General features: G+C 38.0%; 3 protein-coding genes across 7 annotated transcripts; 2 read left to right on the top strand and 1 right to left on the bottom strand.

Annotated features, from left to right (window-relative positions):
- Nucleotides 1-358: 358 nt before the first annotated feature.
- On the bottom strand, nt 359-8,106 carry LOC135835118 (uncharacterized). Of its 3 annotated transcripts, none has more exons than XM_065349236.1 (5): nt 7,665-8,106; nt 7,267-7,349; nt 6,903-7,069; nt 4,183-6,818; nt 359-3,782 (listed from the first exon to the last, which is right to left on the bottom strand). In XM_065349236.1, exons 3-5 carry the CDS (start codon nt 7,057-7,059, stop codon nt 1,140-1,142), a joined length of 5,436 nt encoding a protein of 1,811 aa, XP_065205308.1. In that variant the 5' UTR covers nt 7,060-7,069; nt 7,267-7,349; nt 7,665-8,106; the 3' UTR covers nt 359-1,139. The 3 variants fall into 3 exon arrangements, with proteins under 3 accessions (XP_065205308.1, XP_065205326.1, XP_065205318.1); XM_065349254.1 differs by lacking the exon at nt 7,665-8,106 and adding an exon at nt 7,502-7,646; XM_065349246.1 differs by lacking the exon at nt 7,665-8,106 and adding an exon at nt 7,424-7,628.
- Nucleotides 8,107-9,492: 1,386 nt separating this feature from the next.
- Nucleotides 9,493-10,812, top strand: BCL7-like (chromatin remodeling complex subunit BCL7B-like protein). 2 transcript variants are annotated; one of them, XM_065349212.1, is made up of 4 exons: nt 9,493-9,749; nt 9,953-10,022; nt 10,100-10,256; nt 10,363-10,812. In XM_065349212.1, the coding sequence occupies exons 1-4, from the start codon at nt 9,658-9,660 to the stop codon at nt 10,479-10,481; spliced, it is 438 nt and encodes a 145-aa protein (XP_065205284.1). In that variant the 5' UTR covers nt 9,493-9,657; the 3' UTR covers nt 10,482-10,812. The 2 variants fall into 2 exon arrangements, with proteins under 2 accessions (XP_065205284.1, XP_065205292.1); XM_065349220.1 differs by having other exon boundaries at nt 9,497-9,749; nt 10,100-10,172.
- A 143-nt stretch (nt 10,813-10,955) lies between these two features.
- On the top strand, nt 10,956-18,356 carry LOC135835099 (sialin-like). 2 transcript variants are annotated; one of them, XM_065349200.1, is made up of 9 exons: nt 10,956-11,575; nt 11,655-11,800; nt 12,659-12,943; nt 13,142-13,229; nt 16,896-17,113; nt 17,265-17,411; nt 17,516-17,603; nt 17,766-18,007; nt 18,106-18,356. In XM_065349200.1, exons 1-9 carry the CDS (start codon nt 11,482-11,484, stop codon nt 18,238-18,240), a joined length of 1,443 nt encoding a protein of 480 aa, XP_065205272.1. In that variant the 5' UTR covers nt 10,956-11,481; the 3' UTR covers nt 18,241-18,356. The 2 variants fall into 2 exon arrangements, with proteins under 2 accessions (XP_065205272.1, XP_065205265.1); XM_065349193.1 differs by having other exon boundaries at nt 17,516-17,648.
- Nucleotides 18,357-19,909: the final 1,553 nt, after the last annotated feature.

Here is a 19,909-nt window from a genome sequence, read left to right as displayed (position 1 = left end):
TTACCATGAATTGTTAAATAGCTAAAGTTTTTGGGAAAGTTTAGTAATAAGCAGTCTTTGCCATAGTAAAATATGAAGCATTTTTGGAATTTTTCGCAAAAAGATCACAACCTTGGAACAAGAACGAAACTAATTTTTGAAAATTAATAAAGAAAGAAAAAAGAAGCACGAGCCCTGCATTTCTAAATTCTATCATTAAAAAAACCTTCGATTCGATTTAAATTTCAATTATATTTAGTACTGTTCAAAATTATACATGGATATTTACAATATTTACACGAAATTTCTTACACAATAAAAAATATATTATTCAATATACATTTTACACGAACTGGAGAGAGAGATAGAGAGAGGAAAAAAAACAAACAAAATTACATATTTTGTACAATTAATTTGAAAATCACTAAACTTTTCGAACATTCAGGAACAGTCATTTTTTTAGAAACAGGTACTAAACAATACACTATATAAATAATTTATATAAATTACCAACTACATATAAAAAAAAGGGGGAAAAAAAGAGAAAAGAAAAAGAAAAACAAACACAATCTCATTTTTACCATCAAAAGTCACAGGATGCTAAAACCCTCGACGTTAAACTCTACTCGAATTAAACAATACAACGTTATTAATTTCTTCTGAGAAAAAAGAAAAATCAAACAAATAAATGATTACTTATTGCCACAATCGTGAAAGTACATATGTAGAACAAGGAACGACGATCTAGAGTCAGCGTTACGGATAAATAAAAATTGCAACGAAAAAAAAAATATGAATAAATCATCGAGAAATCGTATATTTTCTTGTACTGATAAATGCACAGATTTCAATACTGTAAAGTAAGAAGAGTAATAAACAACGTTGAAAAAAGTAATTACGTTTTGAAGTAAAACCCTCGTAAAAACAAAATGTATAAAAGGAGGAGAAAAACCCGCCGAAATAAATTACTTAAATAGGTACATTGGAAAAAAGAAATAACAATAACAACGAAAACAATCGATATAATAATTTCGTTCAAACGATTACGAATATTTTTCCGTTTCGATAGCTACACACGTTAATAGTTTAACTCGAGAGACCTTTTCACACACGAAAATACAAAAAACGATCCAAGATGGAACTTTTTCTCTTTCGTATTCTCACACAAATTTCGATACGTTTTCGCGATTACGTCGACAACTCGGACAGTACCACTTACCTTTCGGCGGCACCATGATACCGACGCATTCGAAATGGAACCATTCGATTTTACAATTCGGCGCATCGCAGCCGATCATCTCGGATACCTCGTCGTACGGGCATTGGCAATAGCAATACAGTTTTTCGCTATTTTTCAGCGGCGAATTGGTAGAGGCGGCTACACCCATCGCGCCACTGGTCGACGCTAATTTCGCTCTGTACAGCTGCTGCTGACGCATCGCTGCGGCAGCTGCGGCCTGTTGGGCGGCCGCTGCGTTGTATTGAGATGGTACACGTATTTCGGGCTGGGGTTGATGTTGATGAGGCGGTGATGATACGTAACTGTTCGAAGACATCGAGTCATCCGAGTAGTTGGCCGGAGGAGGCGACGGCGACGGAGCTGGCGGAGGTTGGTTATATGGTGACGAGTTATTCACACGTGAACGATTCTTTTTCTTCATCGGGTTGGGTAAATTTATAACTAACGTATGCCTTTTCTCGTCCGAATCGCTATCTTCGCTGCTCGAGTATCGGTTCCGGTATGGATTATAAGTATCCGATGAAACTGACGACGAAAGAGCCGCCGAAGCCTGGGTCTGAGGTGATCTGTAATTGTTGACGGAAGATACCGGCGGCGTTTCCGGTACCTGGTATTGAACCGGAGTAAAAGGAAGTGAAATGGAGAGACGTTTATTCATAGGTGTTAGCTTGGCTCGGATACCGATGAATGGTTGTCGGCTTTTACCCGTCTGGCTGGGTTTCTTGGTTAGTACACGTTTCTTCGGTACGCTTTTCGGGGCCGAGGAGTCTCTACCGGCTTCGTCGTCGGTACTGTAACCGTAGAATTTATTCTTGACGCGTTTTCGTTTCGATAGACGCGAATTCGAGTCGTCGGCCATCCCTCCGGTGCTGCCACCGCCGGAAAGTAGTCCACCGTCTGAATTCGAGACGCAGTTTTCAGCTAACGAAGAGTTGACGCTGTTGTAAGCCGAGACGACTCCACCGGCCGACATAATCTGCCTTAGAGGTTTCTCCTCCGAGTACGGATGATACTGATGGTATTGCTGGGCTAATTGAGGCGGTCGTTGGGATGCTGCCATCTGCCTTAATAACTCCGGATTGGTGAATTCGTTATTAGGAACTGATTGAGGCGAAGTAGCCACACCACGATGATGGTGTTGATGATGATGTTGCTGCTGCTGAAGCGTTCGAAGTGGAGCGCAATTCGGCGGTATTCGGCCGGCTAGACTGAGCTTGATTCGTTTCTTTTTCTTCTTCTTATCTTTACTACGACTCTTGGTCGATGTCTTCTTAGATGCAGGCGATTGCTGGTTATCGTATTGGTAGACTACCTGTTCGATCGATTCGTCCACGTGATCCATTTTCGTATCGGTTTGCTGCTGCTGTTGCACCGGAGGCGTGGCTGAAGGAGGCGGTGGAGGAGGCACGTAGCACGGTCTTTCTTCGTAGAACTCCTCGCCGGCCGATGAGATCTCGGTATCTAGATCAGATTCGCGCGCATCCAGCAAAAACATCTGTTCTCTTTGCTGCTGCGTTCGTTTCTCTTCTTCTTCGTCTCGTTCTCGTTTGCTTTTCTTAGGTTTCTTCTTTTCTGGGGTCGTTGAGCAGTCAGAAGCAGCTGAGGAGCTCGAAGAGCAACCGCTATTGCTACGGTTACAGCTGCAATTCGAACCGCACGAGCTGCTGGATGAATCCGAGTCACTGGACGAGCTGCTGGAGGCGGATTCGGCCGAAGAGGTTTTATTTTTAGCAGCGTGTTTACGTTTACGAGGCGTATTGACGGCGGATGAGGCTGATTTACAGCACGAGTCGTCCGCCGTTTTGGCCGAATCGTCGTGTCGGTGCTGGGAGCGTTCCGGCGTGACGGAGCCTTCGTGTCGATGATGTTTCGCCGTCGTTGTCGAGTCGTCGTCTACAGAGTTGTTCAAATCGACGTTGGCTGAATGGAAAATAGATTCTGGTATACAATACGAATGCTCGATCAGAACGCAATTCAACGTTTTCTCCAGCAATTCTTTATCTAGCTGTTCTTTCGATGGCGATGGTGATTTAGCAGGTTCGGGCGGTAATACAGGAGCAGCTTCGACGACCGGATCTGCCACCGGATCTGTGACGACTGGAAGTTCAGCCTCTTTAGGAATATCGGACTCTTCGGCAGCTTTCTCTTCCACAGCTTCGTTGACTGGTTCGGTTTCGGCCACCGGAGGCAACGCAGGTTCTGACTGAGGTTGTGACTGCGCCTCCTCGTTCTCTACCGTTGGCTGAGGCGATAAAGGTGGATCTGGTTTAGGTGTAGATGCAGCTGTTACCACCGCTGACTTGGGAGGCGATTCTTCATCGGCGCCTGATTCGTCGTCGCTCTCGGATGATAGATTTAGCGGAGGTAGTTCATCCAGAAGAGGTTTCTCGTTCAGCTTTTCTTCTTTCTTCGAGCGTTTCTTTTTTCGACGTTTTTTACCATTCGTCGCGTCGTCTGATTGTCGCTCTGCAGCTGCGCTGGTGTCGAGGCCGCCTCCGTCGCTGTTTTCGTCCGGTTTCGATGGCTCGATCGCGTCCGGATGCGTCGTCGAGGGATCTAGGAGCTAGAAAGTGGACAGAAAAAATTCAATTCGGTTAGAATACTTGGAAATTAATCGTAGATTATGGAATAATTTAAAAATAGATTCAAAGGTTGGGAAATGTACGAAAAATTCAACATTTTTGGCATTTGAATATCATTAAATTCGTTTCAAAAATCGCCAGCTGAAGAGCTAAGCATCGAAATACGTATTTTTAAACCTTCCAAATCGTAAAATGGAGCTAATCTTGGATTCTGAGCTCAATTTTGGGCAAAATGATACAAATCTCTAAAAAAAATTAAATTTTGAAGCAAATATTTTCCAAATTCTGAATTTAATCTAGAAGAATTCGGATTTTTCCAACCCATCGATGCCCTCAACATCTCTATTAATCTATTCATAGATGGAAAAAAATGAAAAATACCTCTTCAGGTTTACACAGTTCAGGATGAGCAAATCGACGATGAGCATTGACCAATTTCTTCGATATAAACCTCTGATCGCAAGTTTCGCAAGCGAACGGAAACTCTCCATTGTGAGCTCTTCTATGAACAGTCAACGCTACAGCTTTGGAGAACACACGACTACATTCGTCGCAAGTATACGTCGTACCAGGCATACAAAAATGATACGTGTGGGGCCATTTCTTCTGCAGGCATCTCTGGCACAGGACGCTTTCGGTTCCATGTTTCCAGAATAAATGTTTATTGATATCGTTTCGACTGCGATAAGCTATATTACACTTGTAGCAAAGATGAGGCATTTTATGTTGTTTGGTCATATGAGCAAATAATTCGTACTGGTCGTTGTACTGCTGCAGGCAGAAATTACACGATTTATGATGTTTACGAAGATGAATCATGAGACGAAACGCAGAAGGGAGATGATTACGAGGACAAAAACAACATCTGTACTTTAGCGAATGCACGTCGTAGGAATACTCGCCGGGGCACTCGTGGCACAGTATTTCGCTGTAATAGATGAAGCTACATTTACATATACAGCATAGAAAAATAGTCATTTGGTGAGCTTTGCGATTATGGGCGCCTAGTTCTTTGAGCAATGAGCCGGTGAACGAGCACTGGAAACAGGAAAACGTGCCGTCGAACAGACTGGACGAAGATGCGCTGAGAAAGACGTCTTGTAGATCCGGTAAGCTGGATCGGATCTTTTGTTCGACTTGTTCGCTATCGTCTTCGTTCTTAGTAGGTTTATAGCGGTGCTCGGTTAATAAATGCGTACCCAGTTGTTGGGCATTGACTGAGATTAACGTAGCGTTGTAACAATACGCGCAAGTCGTACAAGACGTTCGGATGCATTCTTTCATCAGCGTTTCAACGTCTAAAGAAGCTATCGCTTCGTCTAACATTAACGCCATCGGTAATGGTTGAGCAATTTTTTCCTCTTCTGGAGCTCCAGCAGCTGTGGCAGGATCTACAGTATCGGCAACCGCAGGCTCGTCTAGATCAGCGAGACGATTCGGTGACGACGCGTTGAGCGAATCGTCATCTGATAAGGTAGTCTTCGACTGGGCAGCTTCTTCGATGGCATCGACACGTTCAGCTGCTTCGGGTTCTTCCGGATACGTTTCCGGCGCTACTGGTTCGCAGTATTCGGGATCAGCGCTGTTTTCATACGGTGTAGGAGTGATTGTATCGTTTAGAAGTGGTTCCGAATCTTGCTCCGGTTCTGAATCAGGTCTCAGTTCTGGTTCAACGTGCGAAGCAGGTTCATCAGGTACGAAATAATCTGGTCGCTGAACCGGTGAAGTAGATTGTGCAACTTGCATAGGTGACTGAGCAGGTTCTTCGTGCATCTCGCGATCAGGCTCGGAAGGCACAGTATCGTCTGCGATTTGTTCGTGTTCCTGGGGTAGATTGACTGTTGGATCTGGTGACCGAGTCGGCGACGATACAGATTCCGGTGAAGAAAGACGAGGTGACAAATCATAATTCGACGTAGGAGGTACTCTGAGCGGAGTGTGGCTCTTGTACGGTAACTTACTATCGGTAATATTATCACGGGTGGTAACACTGGCATTCTCGCGGACTACCGGAGCGGCCGGAGGCATCAACGGAGCGACCACATTCGGTTCGCAGATATGTTGATCGAACGGTTCGTCTTCGGAGAATAATCGGTTACAAGTGCAGCATGTAATATAAAACGAGCCTTTGTACGCGTTACGTATCTGCAAAACATTCGTGTACTCGCCCAGTTTAAGATTATGCGCCGAGATGAGATGATCACAAAGCTGCTGCGATTTGGCGAACATATTGAAACAAACTAGACATATTTGCTTTTGATGTTTCTCGCGCATATGGATAAATAAATCGTAGCTTTGATAATACGTGCCACACGACGAACACAGGTATACTTTACGCGTTATTCTTAAATTAGTCGACATCTCGTCGCCGCCTCCGTTCATCATCGACGACGAAGGTACCGCCGTCGACACGGTTAGAGGCGTTTGACCGTCGCAGCTGGCCATATGCTCGTTCAGCAAAGCCATCGAAGCGAAATTCTTCACACCACAGCGAGAACATTTGAACTTCACCGACGGTTTTAGTCCTAAATACTGAGCGTACTCTGGTTCAGGTTCCGGCTCCGGTTCGCTTAAATTACCATCGTCGCTTTCGTCGCTAGCTTGAGGTGGTCGTTCAATATAATGCACTTTGGAGCCGGAATCGTTCGATAGTTTGGAATTCTTCACTTTTAACCCGTTTACCGAGTTCTTCACACCGAAGCAGATCTTCAGAGGGCGTACTTTTTTCGTAAACGGAGCTTTAGTCACAGGTACACGAGTCATCGAACCATTCAACGAACCGTTCGTATCTTTCGGACTTTCTACGTCGTCGAAATGACTAGATTCGTTAGATAAACGTCGCTGCGGCTCGGATTGATGATGCGGAGGTGGTGGTGTTTTAATGTGATCGATTACATTATGATCGGATTCCGAGTCTGATGACGAAGACGACGACGACGACGATGACGTTGATAACCAATCATTCGGATCCGAATCACCGTTCACTCTACGTACATCGTACGAAACATCTTTCACATCTGCACAAATCAACGAATGATCCGATTTTAGAATGATTATTACTCGTGTATTCGTTTCTAGCACAAGCGATAAATAACACTTACCGAATACGTTTTCATTTATTGCTGACGTAATATCGAGTTTCAACGATTTACAATCCGTTTCATTGTTCATGTCAACTTGGCTAGATCCATTTTGCGATGTAGCCATCTCATTGTCGAGCATTTCATCTTCTTCATTTCTTTTCGCATTCGCTAACATCTTTACAAATCTACAAAAACAATCAACGTATTAATCACTGCGACAGTTTACTAAAACATCATAATCGTAACGATTTGATAAAAGCTAATTTACGCGGCAATCTAGTCCGACTCTTCGTTTACATCGAAGTACTCTCGATTCAACACATAATCAACTACACAAATTTGAATTAGCCATCGTAAAAGTGATTCGAATACGTAAATTTACCTGGAATTGTATAATTCTACATTCCTCGACGATTAATCAAGCGATATGAGTATTTGATGAAAAGTTGTTACTGCTTCGTACAACTGTAAACAAAATAAACATAACCGTCAAATATTTTCTACAGAATCAACGAAATATGGTAGCTTTAAACGATTACTTTTTCAGATAGCACGTTAAATTACACTAAAATAACTCTAGTACGACTAAACTGAATATTTTAAGCTAGTTAACGTACGCGTAACTCTGGGCATAGTTCGATAAACAATGAAAATTTACAACTCACGAACTACACATATTCGTAGCTCTCGTAAGAGTTGACTTACGAAGCTGATATTTAGTACGATTTCTCATACAGATGTAGGTACTTTAAAGATGCATATTTAGCGAAAATAACTCACCATTCATTATAATTTCTTCTTTATTTCAAATTCCCCACCTTGATGGATAAAAATGGCGTCAATAAGTTAATTTTCATGACAAACAAAACCGTATCAACTAATTACAATTTTTCCATCAAAACTTTGATTTTCATCGAGTTTTCGTCGACGTTACGTGATATATTAGTTAGCGAAGGAAATAATAAATATTTTAATGGAATATCATGCAATGTACGGGATAAATTACACCGATAAAACGGGCTAGCAAAAGGAAGTGACCCAGCTGATTATTTTCATAGAAACTTCCAACGGTTTGGGAATGATTATAGATGATTCCTGCGTGCAAAGTATCGAATTTTTCATCTCATTTCGTGATCAAATTGCAAATTTAGCTCAAATTTTGAAAATTATTCGAAAAATGCACGCATTTCGCTAAAAAATTACGTTTCTTTTTTATTCCGTTGCATCCGCCATTGTAGTTTTATCAGCAAGGTGTGTTCAACGGAAATGGACGACCATTTTTTGAACACCTTTTTAATTTCGTATTTTTTCAGTCAATGAGTCGAATAATGAGATCAAATATGCAAAAATTCAATTTCAAGTAATGAAGCTTATCAAATTTATCCTTTTTTAATCAAAACTTGTGGAATTTAAACATTTTTTATAATTTTAAAAATTTGGAATGAATTTTTGTACACACGACATTTTTTCAAAACTACCAATATTTCGAAAATATTCAACCCACCAGTCATTTTGAAACCTTGCTCCAAATCAAAATTACCACAACCCTGTTTTCGTCGCAAAATTACCAGAAAAACGAAAATTAAATTATTAAAATCATTTTTTAAAATGAATATAGCTTTGTTAAATTATTTTTAAAATTCTAGAACAGTATTAAAATTGACATAAATATGCAAATTAATTCGTTAATCAATTAAAAAAGGAGGTGATCGTATTTTTATCATTATCAGTGTTACTTTTTCGTTCTCATTTGTAACAACATTGTTACCCGGAAACAAAAAAAAAGTAAACAATATGAAGACGTTTGGAGATGGTCTATACTCACCACGTTCATGGAACACAAGTGAACGACTGACTGAATCATATGTTCGATTTCCGATCTGATCTGATCCATCACTCAACACTCATACGGCACTGCTTTACGAGCATCCTTTCGCGTATTTTATTTCGATTTAAAATTTTTTCATTGCAATTTTTGTATTTTGGTAAAATAGCTGTTTTCACTTCAGTGTTGGGGGGCGTTGTGTCCGCTCACCTCGGCTTCGCCTCGGTTGCGCGGGTCGCTTTGTTGTTCATGCTATGTCTGTTAACTTCCCTCGGCCTTCGGCCTCGGTGAGTACAGTTTTTTTATAAACAACCGCAAGTGCTACATACACGGTAAATGTCCAGCCTCCGTCTGAACTCACCAAGGGGAGTAATGCTCATCGAGTGAAATATAAATTTTAAACGGCTCGGCTTCGCCTCGCCTAATGCGCGCACTATCCAAAAAAACAGTATTCGTGACGAAAGCGAAGGAAAAAATAAAATAAATTCACATGATCGTTCAATAATCAATTTGAAAAAAATTTGAATCGAAAAAAAATTTAAAAAAATTTTCAGGATCTGGCGGGGATCGATCTCTAGACCTTCCGCGCTGTTATCCATTTCTTTCACCACTCAGCCATCGACGCTGCTTGCCGGATAGCGTTTTCGTTCGGTATACAAGCTGGCAAACAGCGACGAAAACTACCCCCCCACGCGCGCGTATACATGTACGCGTACGCGCTCGCAACTAGCAAAAAAGAACGAATCTGCACTGATACTTCATTGTTATGTTCCATGAACGTGGTGAGTATAGACCATCTCAGAGTTTGAAAACGTTAACTTTCATGATTTTCTGAGTTTTTAAATTTAAATTTTTAATAATTTTATTATGTATTTCGATAATTATTAAACTCAGATCAATGCGCCATCATTGAAAAAACCTCTGCTCAACGTGTTATCCAAATAGAAAATGATGTCGCGCTCATTTCGTGCAGAAACTAGAAGTCGAGCCAAAGATGATGGAAAAAGGGGAATGCAAAATATTGATAAAGTTCGATCATGGTTAGTTTTTTCATTTTAATATACGATTTATTATGATAGTATGCTTAAATACGTACGAAAATTACTAATTTTTCAATCACAACTGCTGAAAATGTTCAATTTTCAAGCCACCAACCCTGGAAAAATTCTGAAACCGATTTCGTTTGATAATTTTCGAACAAATTATCACTACAGTATACTAAAATATTGATGTTATTCAACAGGGAGAAGAAATGGGTTACAATAGGAGACACAACGATGAGAATTTTTAAATGGGTACCAACAATGGAACAAGTAATACATCTCAAAAAATAACTAAATCTCAAATTGAAAATTTTCAATCTTACTCTGTAATTTGAAATTGTTCGCAGAAAAAGAAAAATAAAGACCATCATCATCACCACCACCATCATCACCATCACAATTCATCCACTATAGCCGGAGGTAGAGAAAATTATTCTGATAAGGAAAATAATTTGTTGAAAAAAGATCATTCCGAAGATAGTAACACGGACGATATAAATTCGCGTTAGAAACTAATACAGAATGATTCACGCTGTAGTTTTAATTAGTCGCTTGAAATTGTACAAAATTCAGTCATCTAATTGTACTTTTTTTTTTTTTTTCAAAACAGGATTTCCGGCAAATGGCGCTGAAATATCTGAGTTTACGGAAAACCCTTTGGAATTTTCAGAAGATTCGAATTCTCAAGAAGGCGAACCAATTCCGTCAAAAAAGCCTCGAACAGAGTGATCGATTCGGACGAATGTTAACAGCGGATTTCGACATTTCCATTCTTGTTACTAGTCACTTGAAATGATTGAGTTTTTTTGCTTTTTGAATGTTTGAATGCTATTTATTTTTTCCCCCCAATTTTTTTTTCTCTTTATTTAATTCTGTTTATATGCGGTGAGTGGAGATCACGTGTACATCGACGAATATTGATTTCGCATAAGTATTTTTTTTTTTATTATTTATTTGATCGATTTGAATATCATTCTTGATTCCATTGTGTAATTTATGTTATTTTTATTTGTATTGATTCCGTGAATTTAAAATTACAATTATTTTTATCAAATGAGAATTTCGTTGTTCGAAGTTTTATGTATTTTATTATCGATCGAAATTCGTCGGTGATTCGTTATTCGTTAAGATTATTTTTTTATTATCTATATTGAAATATGATTTCAAATAATTCCACTATATGAAAGGAAAAAAAATAATTCTGTCGCATTTCTAGAAATTATCATTATTATAACGTGGCAATAAATTCGAGGATTTTATTTCTAAATTTTGGATAATGATAACAATATCTTTCCCGCCTTCATAAATTTTCTACGTAAAATGTTGAAAAGCTAACGTTATTTTATTTTCATACCCATTTCACTTTGATTGTCTCTTCTAACGTGACGTAAAAAAGTGTGATAAATATGCTCAAAACAAACCAGAAATAGTGTTTCATTCCCTTCTGAGATTTATTTTTAAAACCGACCTTCCTCCGAACAAAAGGATCATTAAGTGAAAGAATTGATATCGCTAAATACCTGAAGAGAATCGAATTGGATATGCTTTTCGTCTCTATAATTATTACAATGAAGACGATTTTTTTTCTGTCATCGTCCACTTTGGTGAGAATAATTACAGAAGCAAAACGTATAAATTTTAAAACAATTATAACTATGCGAAGCTAAGCGTAAGCAGGTTCAGGTATACCTACACCTAGACATTTGGTTTTGTGACACTTGTGATCATCATGAAGAAAAAATACGATGTGATGCAAATAATCACCTATGATGAAACTGAAACGAGCAAGAGTGGGTTAAACGAAACGAAGGTTAAAAATCCAGGTAAATTTTGCACCTCTTTCTTCACCTTAGCTATTGAGAAAACATTTTTAAAATTTTTTTTTTCAATTACTATTCTAAGGTATCGGTGTGCGACATTTGCAAAGTTTATTATTAGCATTATGCGTTTTCTGTGGATATCTCATAAGGGTCAACTTATCAGTGACAATCCTTGCTATGACCAAACCTGAAGAACCAACCGAGTCGAAACAAGATTATGGATTTCCTGTAAGAAAAATTGCAAAGCTCGGATTTATTTTAGTCTGCAGTCCAACTGGCGAAAAGTGTTGAGTTGGCTGGTACTTCTGAGACCCAAAAATTCAATTGGGTTTCAGTAGATATGAGTCTAAAATGTCAACAAACAAATATTTCGGATTTTTGAAGGTGCAGAAGAAGGGGGGGGGGATCAAAATCACAAATTTTCAAATAAATTACCAGCCTGAAATTTTTTAAATAAATTTCCAAATAAATAACTTCAACCCAGAAATTTTTTCACCAAAATTCATGGAAAACGGCTTTTGCTGAGGGACACAGTCGAATTTAGAAGTCGTGACCCCCCCCCCCAATTTTAAATAAAAAATTAACTTTTATACAATTATTTTTAAATGGCCTTGCGACCTATCAAAATGAGTTAAAATTTCGCGAGAAACGCAAATATTTCGACGAAAATGTTTTTTGAGCATTTTTGTAAAAGTTTGACTCCAAAATCAGACCATGATTTTTAGAATTTTTGTAAAGGTGTTATGCGACCTGTCAAAATGGGTTAAAAATTTTGACAAAAATGTTTTTTGGGCACTTGAAGCATTTTAAGTCTAAAATTGTGTAATGATTTTTGTTTTTTATTTTTTAAATGTGTAATTCGACCAGTCAAAATGGGTTAAAAACGAAAAATGTTAACTCATTTTTTGGGCCTGTTCCAAAAGAACTTTCCTCATTTTTCGAGATTTTTGATTCGTATCTACAAAAAGTCAATTGTAATTTTTGAGGTTCAAGTACCTGTTAAATTGGATTTCTCTTTTTACCATTTGGACTGTAAAATTTTAGGAATGATTAAATAGGTAATCTAAAACCTGTTCATTTTTTTAGGCATATTACTGGGATGAAGATGTGCAAGGTTGGCTACACGCGTCCTTCTTTCTTGGTTACCTTGTTATGAACTTTCCTGCAGCTTGCTTAGGAGTGTATTTCAACTTGAAAATGTTACTGTTGATTTCAACCATTGTAAATGGAATGTTGGACTGTATGACTCCAATTCTGATCAACATGGATTACAATGGAACAAATGAATTTTTGTTACAAATAAAAGAAATTCTCGGCGAGGGAAATTGGAGAGTTTTTGCTGTGCTTCGAACCATGCAAGGAATGATTCAAGTAAAATAGCATAGATGATTTTTTGATATAAGAAACTGAACCATCGCTTTTGTGGGGGGGGGGGGGGAGGAAGCAACCTTTTATTATTGTTCTACAGTTTTTAAGGCAATTTTCCAATATTTTTGATATTTTCTCCTATATTCCCATAAAAAAAGCCCAGCGTTGAACTTATAATAATATCAAGTTTTCATTTGGCAGGCGTTTATGATACCGACAATTCACGCCATAATTGCCCAATGGGCTCCTCCCAATGAACGAGGTCGATTGGTAGGATTCATCATGACCGGTGAGTTGAATTCTGATGAGATCAAACAGCTTCATTTTTACGTTGAGCGAGTTACTTATTCAATGTGTTCAACAATACATATACTTATGTAGTTCAGCAAATAAGAATAGGAATTATTGCACCCCCCCTCCCGATCCTCTGGGACATTTTTTTTCTAAAAGAGGACATTCTAAGGAATATTTTAAAGCCAACTTCTTCAAAAAAAAGTTGGCTTTGGTTATTTTGATTGAAAGGTCATTCGAAATCGCAGATTTTGCTTCCCAACATTGGACTCGCCCGAAATTTTTTGAGACTGGATGGAGCTAGATCGAGAAAGCAGGCAAAAATTTATCACCAGCCCAAATTTCAAGTGCTAAAATGCATTTTTCGATTTTTGGTGAATTTTTGAAAATCAAATTTAAGCCAAAAGTGAGAAAAAAAATCAAAATCTTACCAAAATGATCTAGAAAGCTGAAATTTGAAATATATCCTTTTTTCGACCAGCCAAATCGATTGAAACCGGTTTCAACCCGTTTTGAGCAGTACTGGAGCCTCCAGCAGATTTTTGAAACTTGAAATTTCCACAAAATTTCATCAAATCGAGTTAATAACCCAAAAATTCACTCTTCAAACAAATTTCAATACGCTATGAAGTCAACCGCAGGTGGTTTTGAATAGTTCTGGAGCCTCCAGCGGATTTTTGAAACTTGAAATTTCCACAAAATTTCATCAAATTAAGTGGGATATCCAAAAGTCACTCTGTAAAATAATTTCTATGCATCTTATTTTTGACATAAATCCCGAGATGGATTGCAGGCAGCTTCAATCTATTTTGGAGCCTCCAGCAGCTTTTTAAAATGTCGCAAAATCTGTCGGAATTATAACTTCAGCACGTACTGTGCAGAGTAAATCATTTCGGCTTTCCAACTCCATTTTTTGATGAAATTTTGTAGAAATTTCAAGTTTGAAAAATCAACTGGAGGCTCCAGTAATTTCCAAAAAGCCGCTGGAGGCTCCAAAACGACTTAAAATCTTCCTGAAGTTGACTTCATGGCAGGTTGGAATTAGTTTTCAGAGTGAATTTCGCTATTACACCTCTATTTGATGAAATTTTGTGAAAATTCAAGTTTCAAAAATCTGCTGAAGGCTCCAGAACCATTTAAAACCACTTGCAGTTGACTTCATAGCAAATTGAAATTAGTTTTAAGAGTAAATTTCAACTTTCGAACTCCATTTGGTGAAATTTTGTGGAATTTTCAATTTTTTAAAATCTGCTGGAGGCTCCAGAATGGCTCGAAACCACCTGCAGTAATTTCATAACGTATTGAAATTAGTTTTTGAAGAGTAAATTTTGACTTTCCAAGTCAATTTCATGAAATTTTTGAATATTTTAAGTTTCAAAATTCTGCTGGAGGCTCCAAAAATTTTCAAAAAATCACTGGAGGCTCCAAAATTCTTAAATTCACCTGGAGTTGACTTGTAAATTTCCGATTTCCAACTTCATTTGATGAAATTTTGTGGAAATGTCAAGTTTCAAAAATCTGCTGGAGGCTCCAGAACTACTCGAAAACACCTGCAATTGACTTTGTAGCGTATTGAAATCAGTTTGAAGAGTAAATTATGACTTTCTAACTCCATTTGGTGTAATTTTTAGAAATTTCAAATTTCAAAATTCCGCTGGAGGCTCCAAAATTTTTAAACTCACCTGCAGCTGACTTAATAACGGGTTTTAGTCGGAGTGCAGCTTGAATTACGGAATTACAACTTCATTTGATGAAATTTTAAGAAAATGTCAAGTTTCAAAAAATCCTGCTGGAGGCTCCAGAACAGCTCGAAACCACCTGCAGTTAACTTCATAGCGTATTGAAATTGGTTTGAAGAATAAATTTTGGCTTTCGAACTCCATTCGATGAAATTATTGAGAATTTCAAATTTCAAAATTCTGCTGGAGGCGCCAAAATTCTTAAACTCGCCTGGAGCTGACTTAATAACGTGTTTTAGTCAGAGTGCAGCTTGAATTTCGGATTTACCTACATCCATTTGATGGAAATTTCTTCAAGTTTCAAAAATCTGCTGGAGGCTCCAGAACAGCTCGAAACCACCTGCAGTTGACTTCACAGCGTATTGAAATTAGTTTGAAGAAAGAATTTTAGCTTTCTAACTCAATTTGATGTAATTTTTGGAAATTTCAAATTTCAAAATTCTGCTGGAGGCTCCAAAAATTGTCAAAAAGTCACTGGAGGCTCCAAAATTCTTAATCCCACCTGGAGTTGACTTAATAACGTGTTTTAGTCGGAGTGCAGCGTGAATTTCGGATTTCCAACTTCATTTGATGAAATTTTGAGGAAACTTCTAGTTTCAAAAATCTGCTGGAGGCTCCAGAACTGCTCGAACCCATCTGCAGTTGACTTCATAGCGCATTGAAATTAGTTTGAAGAGAGAATTTTAGCTTTCTAACTCAATTTGATGTAATTTTTGGAAATTTCAAATTTCAAAATTCTGCTGGAGGCTTCAAAAATTTTCAAAAAGTCACTGGAGGCTCCAAAATTCTTAAACTTACCTGGAGTAGACTTGATAACGTGTTTTAGTGGGAGTGCAGCGTGAATTTCGGATTTCCAACTTCATTTGATGAAATTTTGAGGAAACTTCTAGTTTCAAAAATCTGCTGGAGGCTCCAGAACAGCTCGAAACCACCTGCAGTTGACTTCACAGCGTATTGAAATTAGTTTGAAGAAAGAATTTTGGCTTTCTAACTGAATTTGATGTAATTTTTGGAAATTTCAAATTTCAAAATTCTGCTGGAGGCTCCAAAATTCTTAATCCCATCTGGAGTTGACTTAATAACGTGTTTTAGTCGGAGTGCAGCGTGAATTTCGGATTTCCAACTTCATTTGATGAAATTTTGAGGAAACTTCTAGTTTCAAAAATCTGCTGGAGGCTCCAGAACTGCTCGAACCCATCTGCAGTTGACTTCATAGCGCATTGAAATTAGTTTGAAGAGAGAATTTTAGCTTTCTAACTCAATTTGATGTAATTTTTGGAAATTTCAAATTTCAAAATTCTGCTGGAGGCTTCAAAAATTTTCAAAAAGTCACTGGAGGCTCCAAAATTCTTAAACTTACCTGGAGTAGACTTGATAACGTGTTTTAGTGGGAGTGCAGCGTGAATTTCGGATTTATATTCTCATTTGATGAAATTTTGAAGAAATTTCAATTTTCAAAAATCTACTGGAACCTCCAGAACTCCTCAAAATGGTTTGAAACCATTTCCAATCGAGTTTGCAAGTCGAAAATAGAGTATATCCCAAATTTCAGCTTTTTAGGTCAATTTGGTAAGATTTTGATTTTTTTTCTCATTGGCCTGATTTTCAAAAATTTGCCCAAAATCGAAAAATGTGCTTTGACACTTGAAAATTGAAATTTTGGCTGATGATTAATTTTTACATGCTCTTTCGATCTAGCTTCGTCCAGTTTAAAAAATGTCGTGCGAGTCCCATGTTGAAAAGGAAAATCTACGATTTCGACTGACCCGTCAATCAAAATGGCTGCCATTTTGCTAGTAAAGCCATCTTTCTGTGGCAAGTTTACTTCAGAATGCTCCTTAGAATGTCCCTTTTAAGAAAAAAGTTGTCCCAGAGGATGGGGGGGGGGCAATTATTTTGGACTACAACCTAACAATCTTTATCAGGTATACCATTTGGCACAATGGTCGCATTGGCAGGTTCTGGAGAGTTGACCAGTAATGCCAACTTGGGTTGGCCTTCGGTATTCTATATTAGTGGTGTTTGTAGCATATTATGGGCTCTGTTCTGGGGATGGTTTGGTTTCAGTAGCCCTTCAGCGCATCCAACTATTTCATCCGAAGAATATAATTACATTTGTAGTGAATTACCACCGAAATCTGAAGTAAGTAGCCCTCAACATTACAGCATAGACTCAGTTATGTCATGCAGCTTCACTTTGGCTCATACCTATACCTACCTATCTAACTACCTAACTAATGTTAAATGAAATGATTTATCATTCAACTATAAAATTTCTCACAATTCCTTTACAGAAAAAAGTACCATGGATTGATCTGTTCACGAGTCTTCCCGTCTGGGCCATTGTTATCGCTCATACAACCCACAATTGGGGATTCTGGTTACTTTTATCCGAAATGCCAACCTTTTTACATGCAGTTTCAGGCTTCAATATAAAATCAGTAAGTAAGCTCTTTTGCGAATATCTAAATCCATTACAAGATGATTGTAGGTAGGTACCTACATATTCGTAATATGTATTTTAATCTAAATCTCGCATTTACAGGACGGATTACTTTCTTCCACACCTTACGTAACCATGTGGTTATTACAATTCCCCGTCATGTGGGTAGCTGATACACTAAATAAACGAGGTATAACATCATTAACAATCTCGCGAAAGATATGGACTTCTATTGGTTCGTAGTACTTACTACTATCATGTACCTCCTAATACCAATACTTGAATCTTATTCTTCTTATTACATATTTACATTTCATATCTCATCAGTTAATTCAAATCCGATCCCATTTAGGTCTTTGGGGATCAGCAGCTGGTCTTTTGGTACTTGGGCATTTAGATAATAACACACTAGCTGCTGTAAGTTTATACATTGTTTCTGTTGGTATTGGATGCTGCTGTAATGTAGGCTTCAACGTCAACCATATGGATTTAACATCGAACTACGCCGGTATCGCTATGGGTCTGTCGAATGGTATCGCAGCCACGGGTGGTTTTGGGGCTCCACTTATGGTCAGCGTTTTAGTGCAGGATATTGTAAGCTCATCATACAAATGCATATCGTTTTATTATAATAATTTTGAAATGAAAGGATCTCGATACTCAATCTTAATTTTTTTGGTTTGTTTTCATAGACTTCAGTAAGTCAATGGCGTACAGTTTTTTATGCAGGAGCAGGTATCCTCTTCCTTGGCAACTTGTTCTTTGTACTTTTTGGTTCTGGTGAAACCCAATCCTGGAATAATAAGCATAAGGATACTAGATGCTGAATTGATATTTTTATATCTGTACATATTTATTATATGCTAGGGTTTTTCTTGTTACCTAGGTAGGTAGGTACCTATTTGTGTGAATTTTAAAATAAAATTTATTTTATTTTGTGACACATTCTCTATCACAATCAAAAACATATACCTACACAATTTCAATAGCTTGTGCAGCGTTTAGAACACCAACTGGGTGGGTAAGCAAAAAGTAGGTAGGTACCTATTCGAAAACAGATGGATATCCAATATGTATCAAGGTTTTGAGATACCTACTGTGATAGGATAGGTGCAAGCATCTAATTCCATCCCTCAAAACCTCAAAACATCCGTTTGGAATCCAATCCAGGTGTTTCACAAAGAACAAAGAACTTCCCATTTCCCCCTTAAAATGCAGTTTTTACATTTTTTTTCTACAAAAATGCACCTATGTTGCATTTTCTTTTCAAAATAAAATTTGCATTTTTTTTTTGTTATGAGTAAAATGAAGTTTACAATTTTTTGAAAAAACTGCCTTGGGGGCCGGGGCCAATTGTTTCACTTGCTGTCATTATTTTTCAGGAATTATGACTTGAAGATATTGAGTGGTTGATTATATCCATGAAGTAAGACGATTGCACAAATGCATTAATCACACAAATGCATGATTGCGTCGATTGCGCAAAAGCACGATTGCACAAATGCACGGGTGCACAAGCATGATTGCACAAACACACAATTGCACAATCACACAAACCCACAATTGCACAAATGCATGCTCGCACAAACGCATGATTGCAGTTTGCACAAGTCCATGGTTGCACAAAAACACACGATTGCACAAGCACAACCAAGCACGTGCACAAACACACTATTGCACAATAAGCACAAACACACTATTGCACAAGCACAAACACATGATTACACAAATGCACGCTTGCACAAATGCATGATTCCTCAAACGTGCAATTGCACAAATGCATGATTGCACAAACACATGATTGCACAAGCACACAATTGCACAAATGCATGATTGCACAAACACACAATTGCACAAACTCAAGATTACACAAAACCCGTGTTGCAAGAGTGCTGGTTTCAGCACTCTGGAGGAGTGCTTTTTACTCCAGGCATTTTCATCATACTCCAAACTCCACTCTCCACTCTTAGTTTTGGAATTTACTCATTATACTCACTCCTTACTCACTCCAAAGGAACTGTCAACACTCTTACTTCACTCCTACTCCACTCCTTAGTCCTTACTCTCATTATTTTTCAGGAATTTTGACTCTGCAGATATTGAATTGAGTGATTGATTATATCCATGAATTAAAGGTGTAAGATGGTAAAAGTATATCAATAATTGATAAAATAATATCATTGGCGATAACAAATGAGAAAAACAGTAAAACAAACAAATAAAAGAATTAAAAATATGCGAGTAACAGCAACATTTTGATGTAATTAGTCACAAAATTAGGAAAAAAGGAGGAGTAAGAACTAAGGAGTTTTGATTTGGCAACACTCCAACTCCACTCATACTCATTTTTTAAACAGTGGGAGTACTCCATCATAGGAGTGTGACTCCATATTACAGCATAGATTGCTCTTACTCCAAGCATATACTCCTCAAAAAAACTCACTACTGGCACTCCTTACTCCTACTACACTCTTGCAACACTGGCATTTGTGTGTT

The sequence above is a fragment of the Planococcus citri genome, chromosome 1 (genome assembly GCF_950023065.1).
Source record: "Planococcus citri chromosome 1, ihPlaCitr1.1, whole genome shotgun sequence".
Classification (NCBI taxonomy): domain Eukaryota; kingdom Metazoa; phylum Arthropoda; class Insecta; order Hemiptera; family Pseudococcidae; genus Planococcus; species Planococcus citri.
The sequence above is the reverse complement of the archived record's forward strand: the minus strand, read 5'-3'. Positions and strand labels throughout refer to the sequence as shown.

What these genes read in the sequence shown, in the direction of transcription:
- LOC135835118 (XM_065349236.1), bottom strand. Translation starts at nt 7,059, where the DNA reads ATGTTAGCGAATGCGAAAAGAAATGAAGAAGATGAAATGCTCGACAAT. An exon ending in AATAAATGAAAACGTATTCG is followed by an intron (nt 6,819 to 6,902) that starts GTAAGTGTTATT and finishes TGATTTGTGCAG; the next exon opens with ATGTGAAAGATGTTTCGTAC. An exon ending in AACTGTGTAAACCTGAAGAG is followed by an intron (nt 3,783 to 4,182) that starts GTATTTTTCATT and finishes TCCACTTTCTAG; the next exon opens with CTCCTAGATCCCTCGACGAC.
- BCL7-like (XM_065349212.1), top strand. Translation starts at nt 9,658, where the DNA reads ATGATGTCGCGCTCATTTCGTGCAGAAACTAGAAGTCGAGCCAAAGAT. An exon ending in ATTGATAAAGTTCGATCATG is followed by an intron (nt 9,750 to 9,952) that starts GTTAGTTTTTTC and finishes GTTATTCAACAG; the next exon opens with GGAGAAGAAATGGGTTACAA. An exon ending in GGGTACCAACAATGGAACAA is followed by an intron (nt 10,023 to 10,099) that starts GTAATACATCTC and finishes AATTGTTCGCAG; the next exon opens with AAAAAGAAAAATAAAGACCA.
- LOC135835099 (XM_065349193.1), top strand. Translation starts at nt 11,482, where the DNA reads ATGAAGAAAAAATACGATGTGATGCAAATAATCACCTATGATGAAACT. An exon ending in AACAAGATTATGGATTTCCT is followed by an intron (nt 11,801 to 12,658) that starts GTAAGAAAAATT and finishes TCATTTTTTTAG; the next exon opens with GCATATTACTGGGATGAAGA. An exon ending in GCGTTTTAGTGCAGGATATT is followed by an intron (nt 18,008 to 18,105) that starts GTAAGCTCATCA and finishes TTGTTTTCATAG; the next exon opens with ACTTCAGTAAGTCAATGGCG.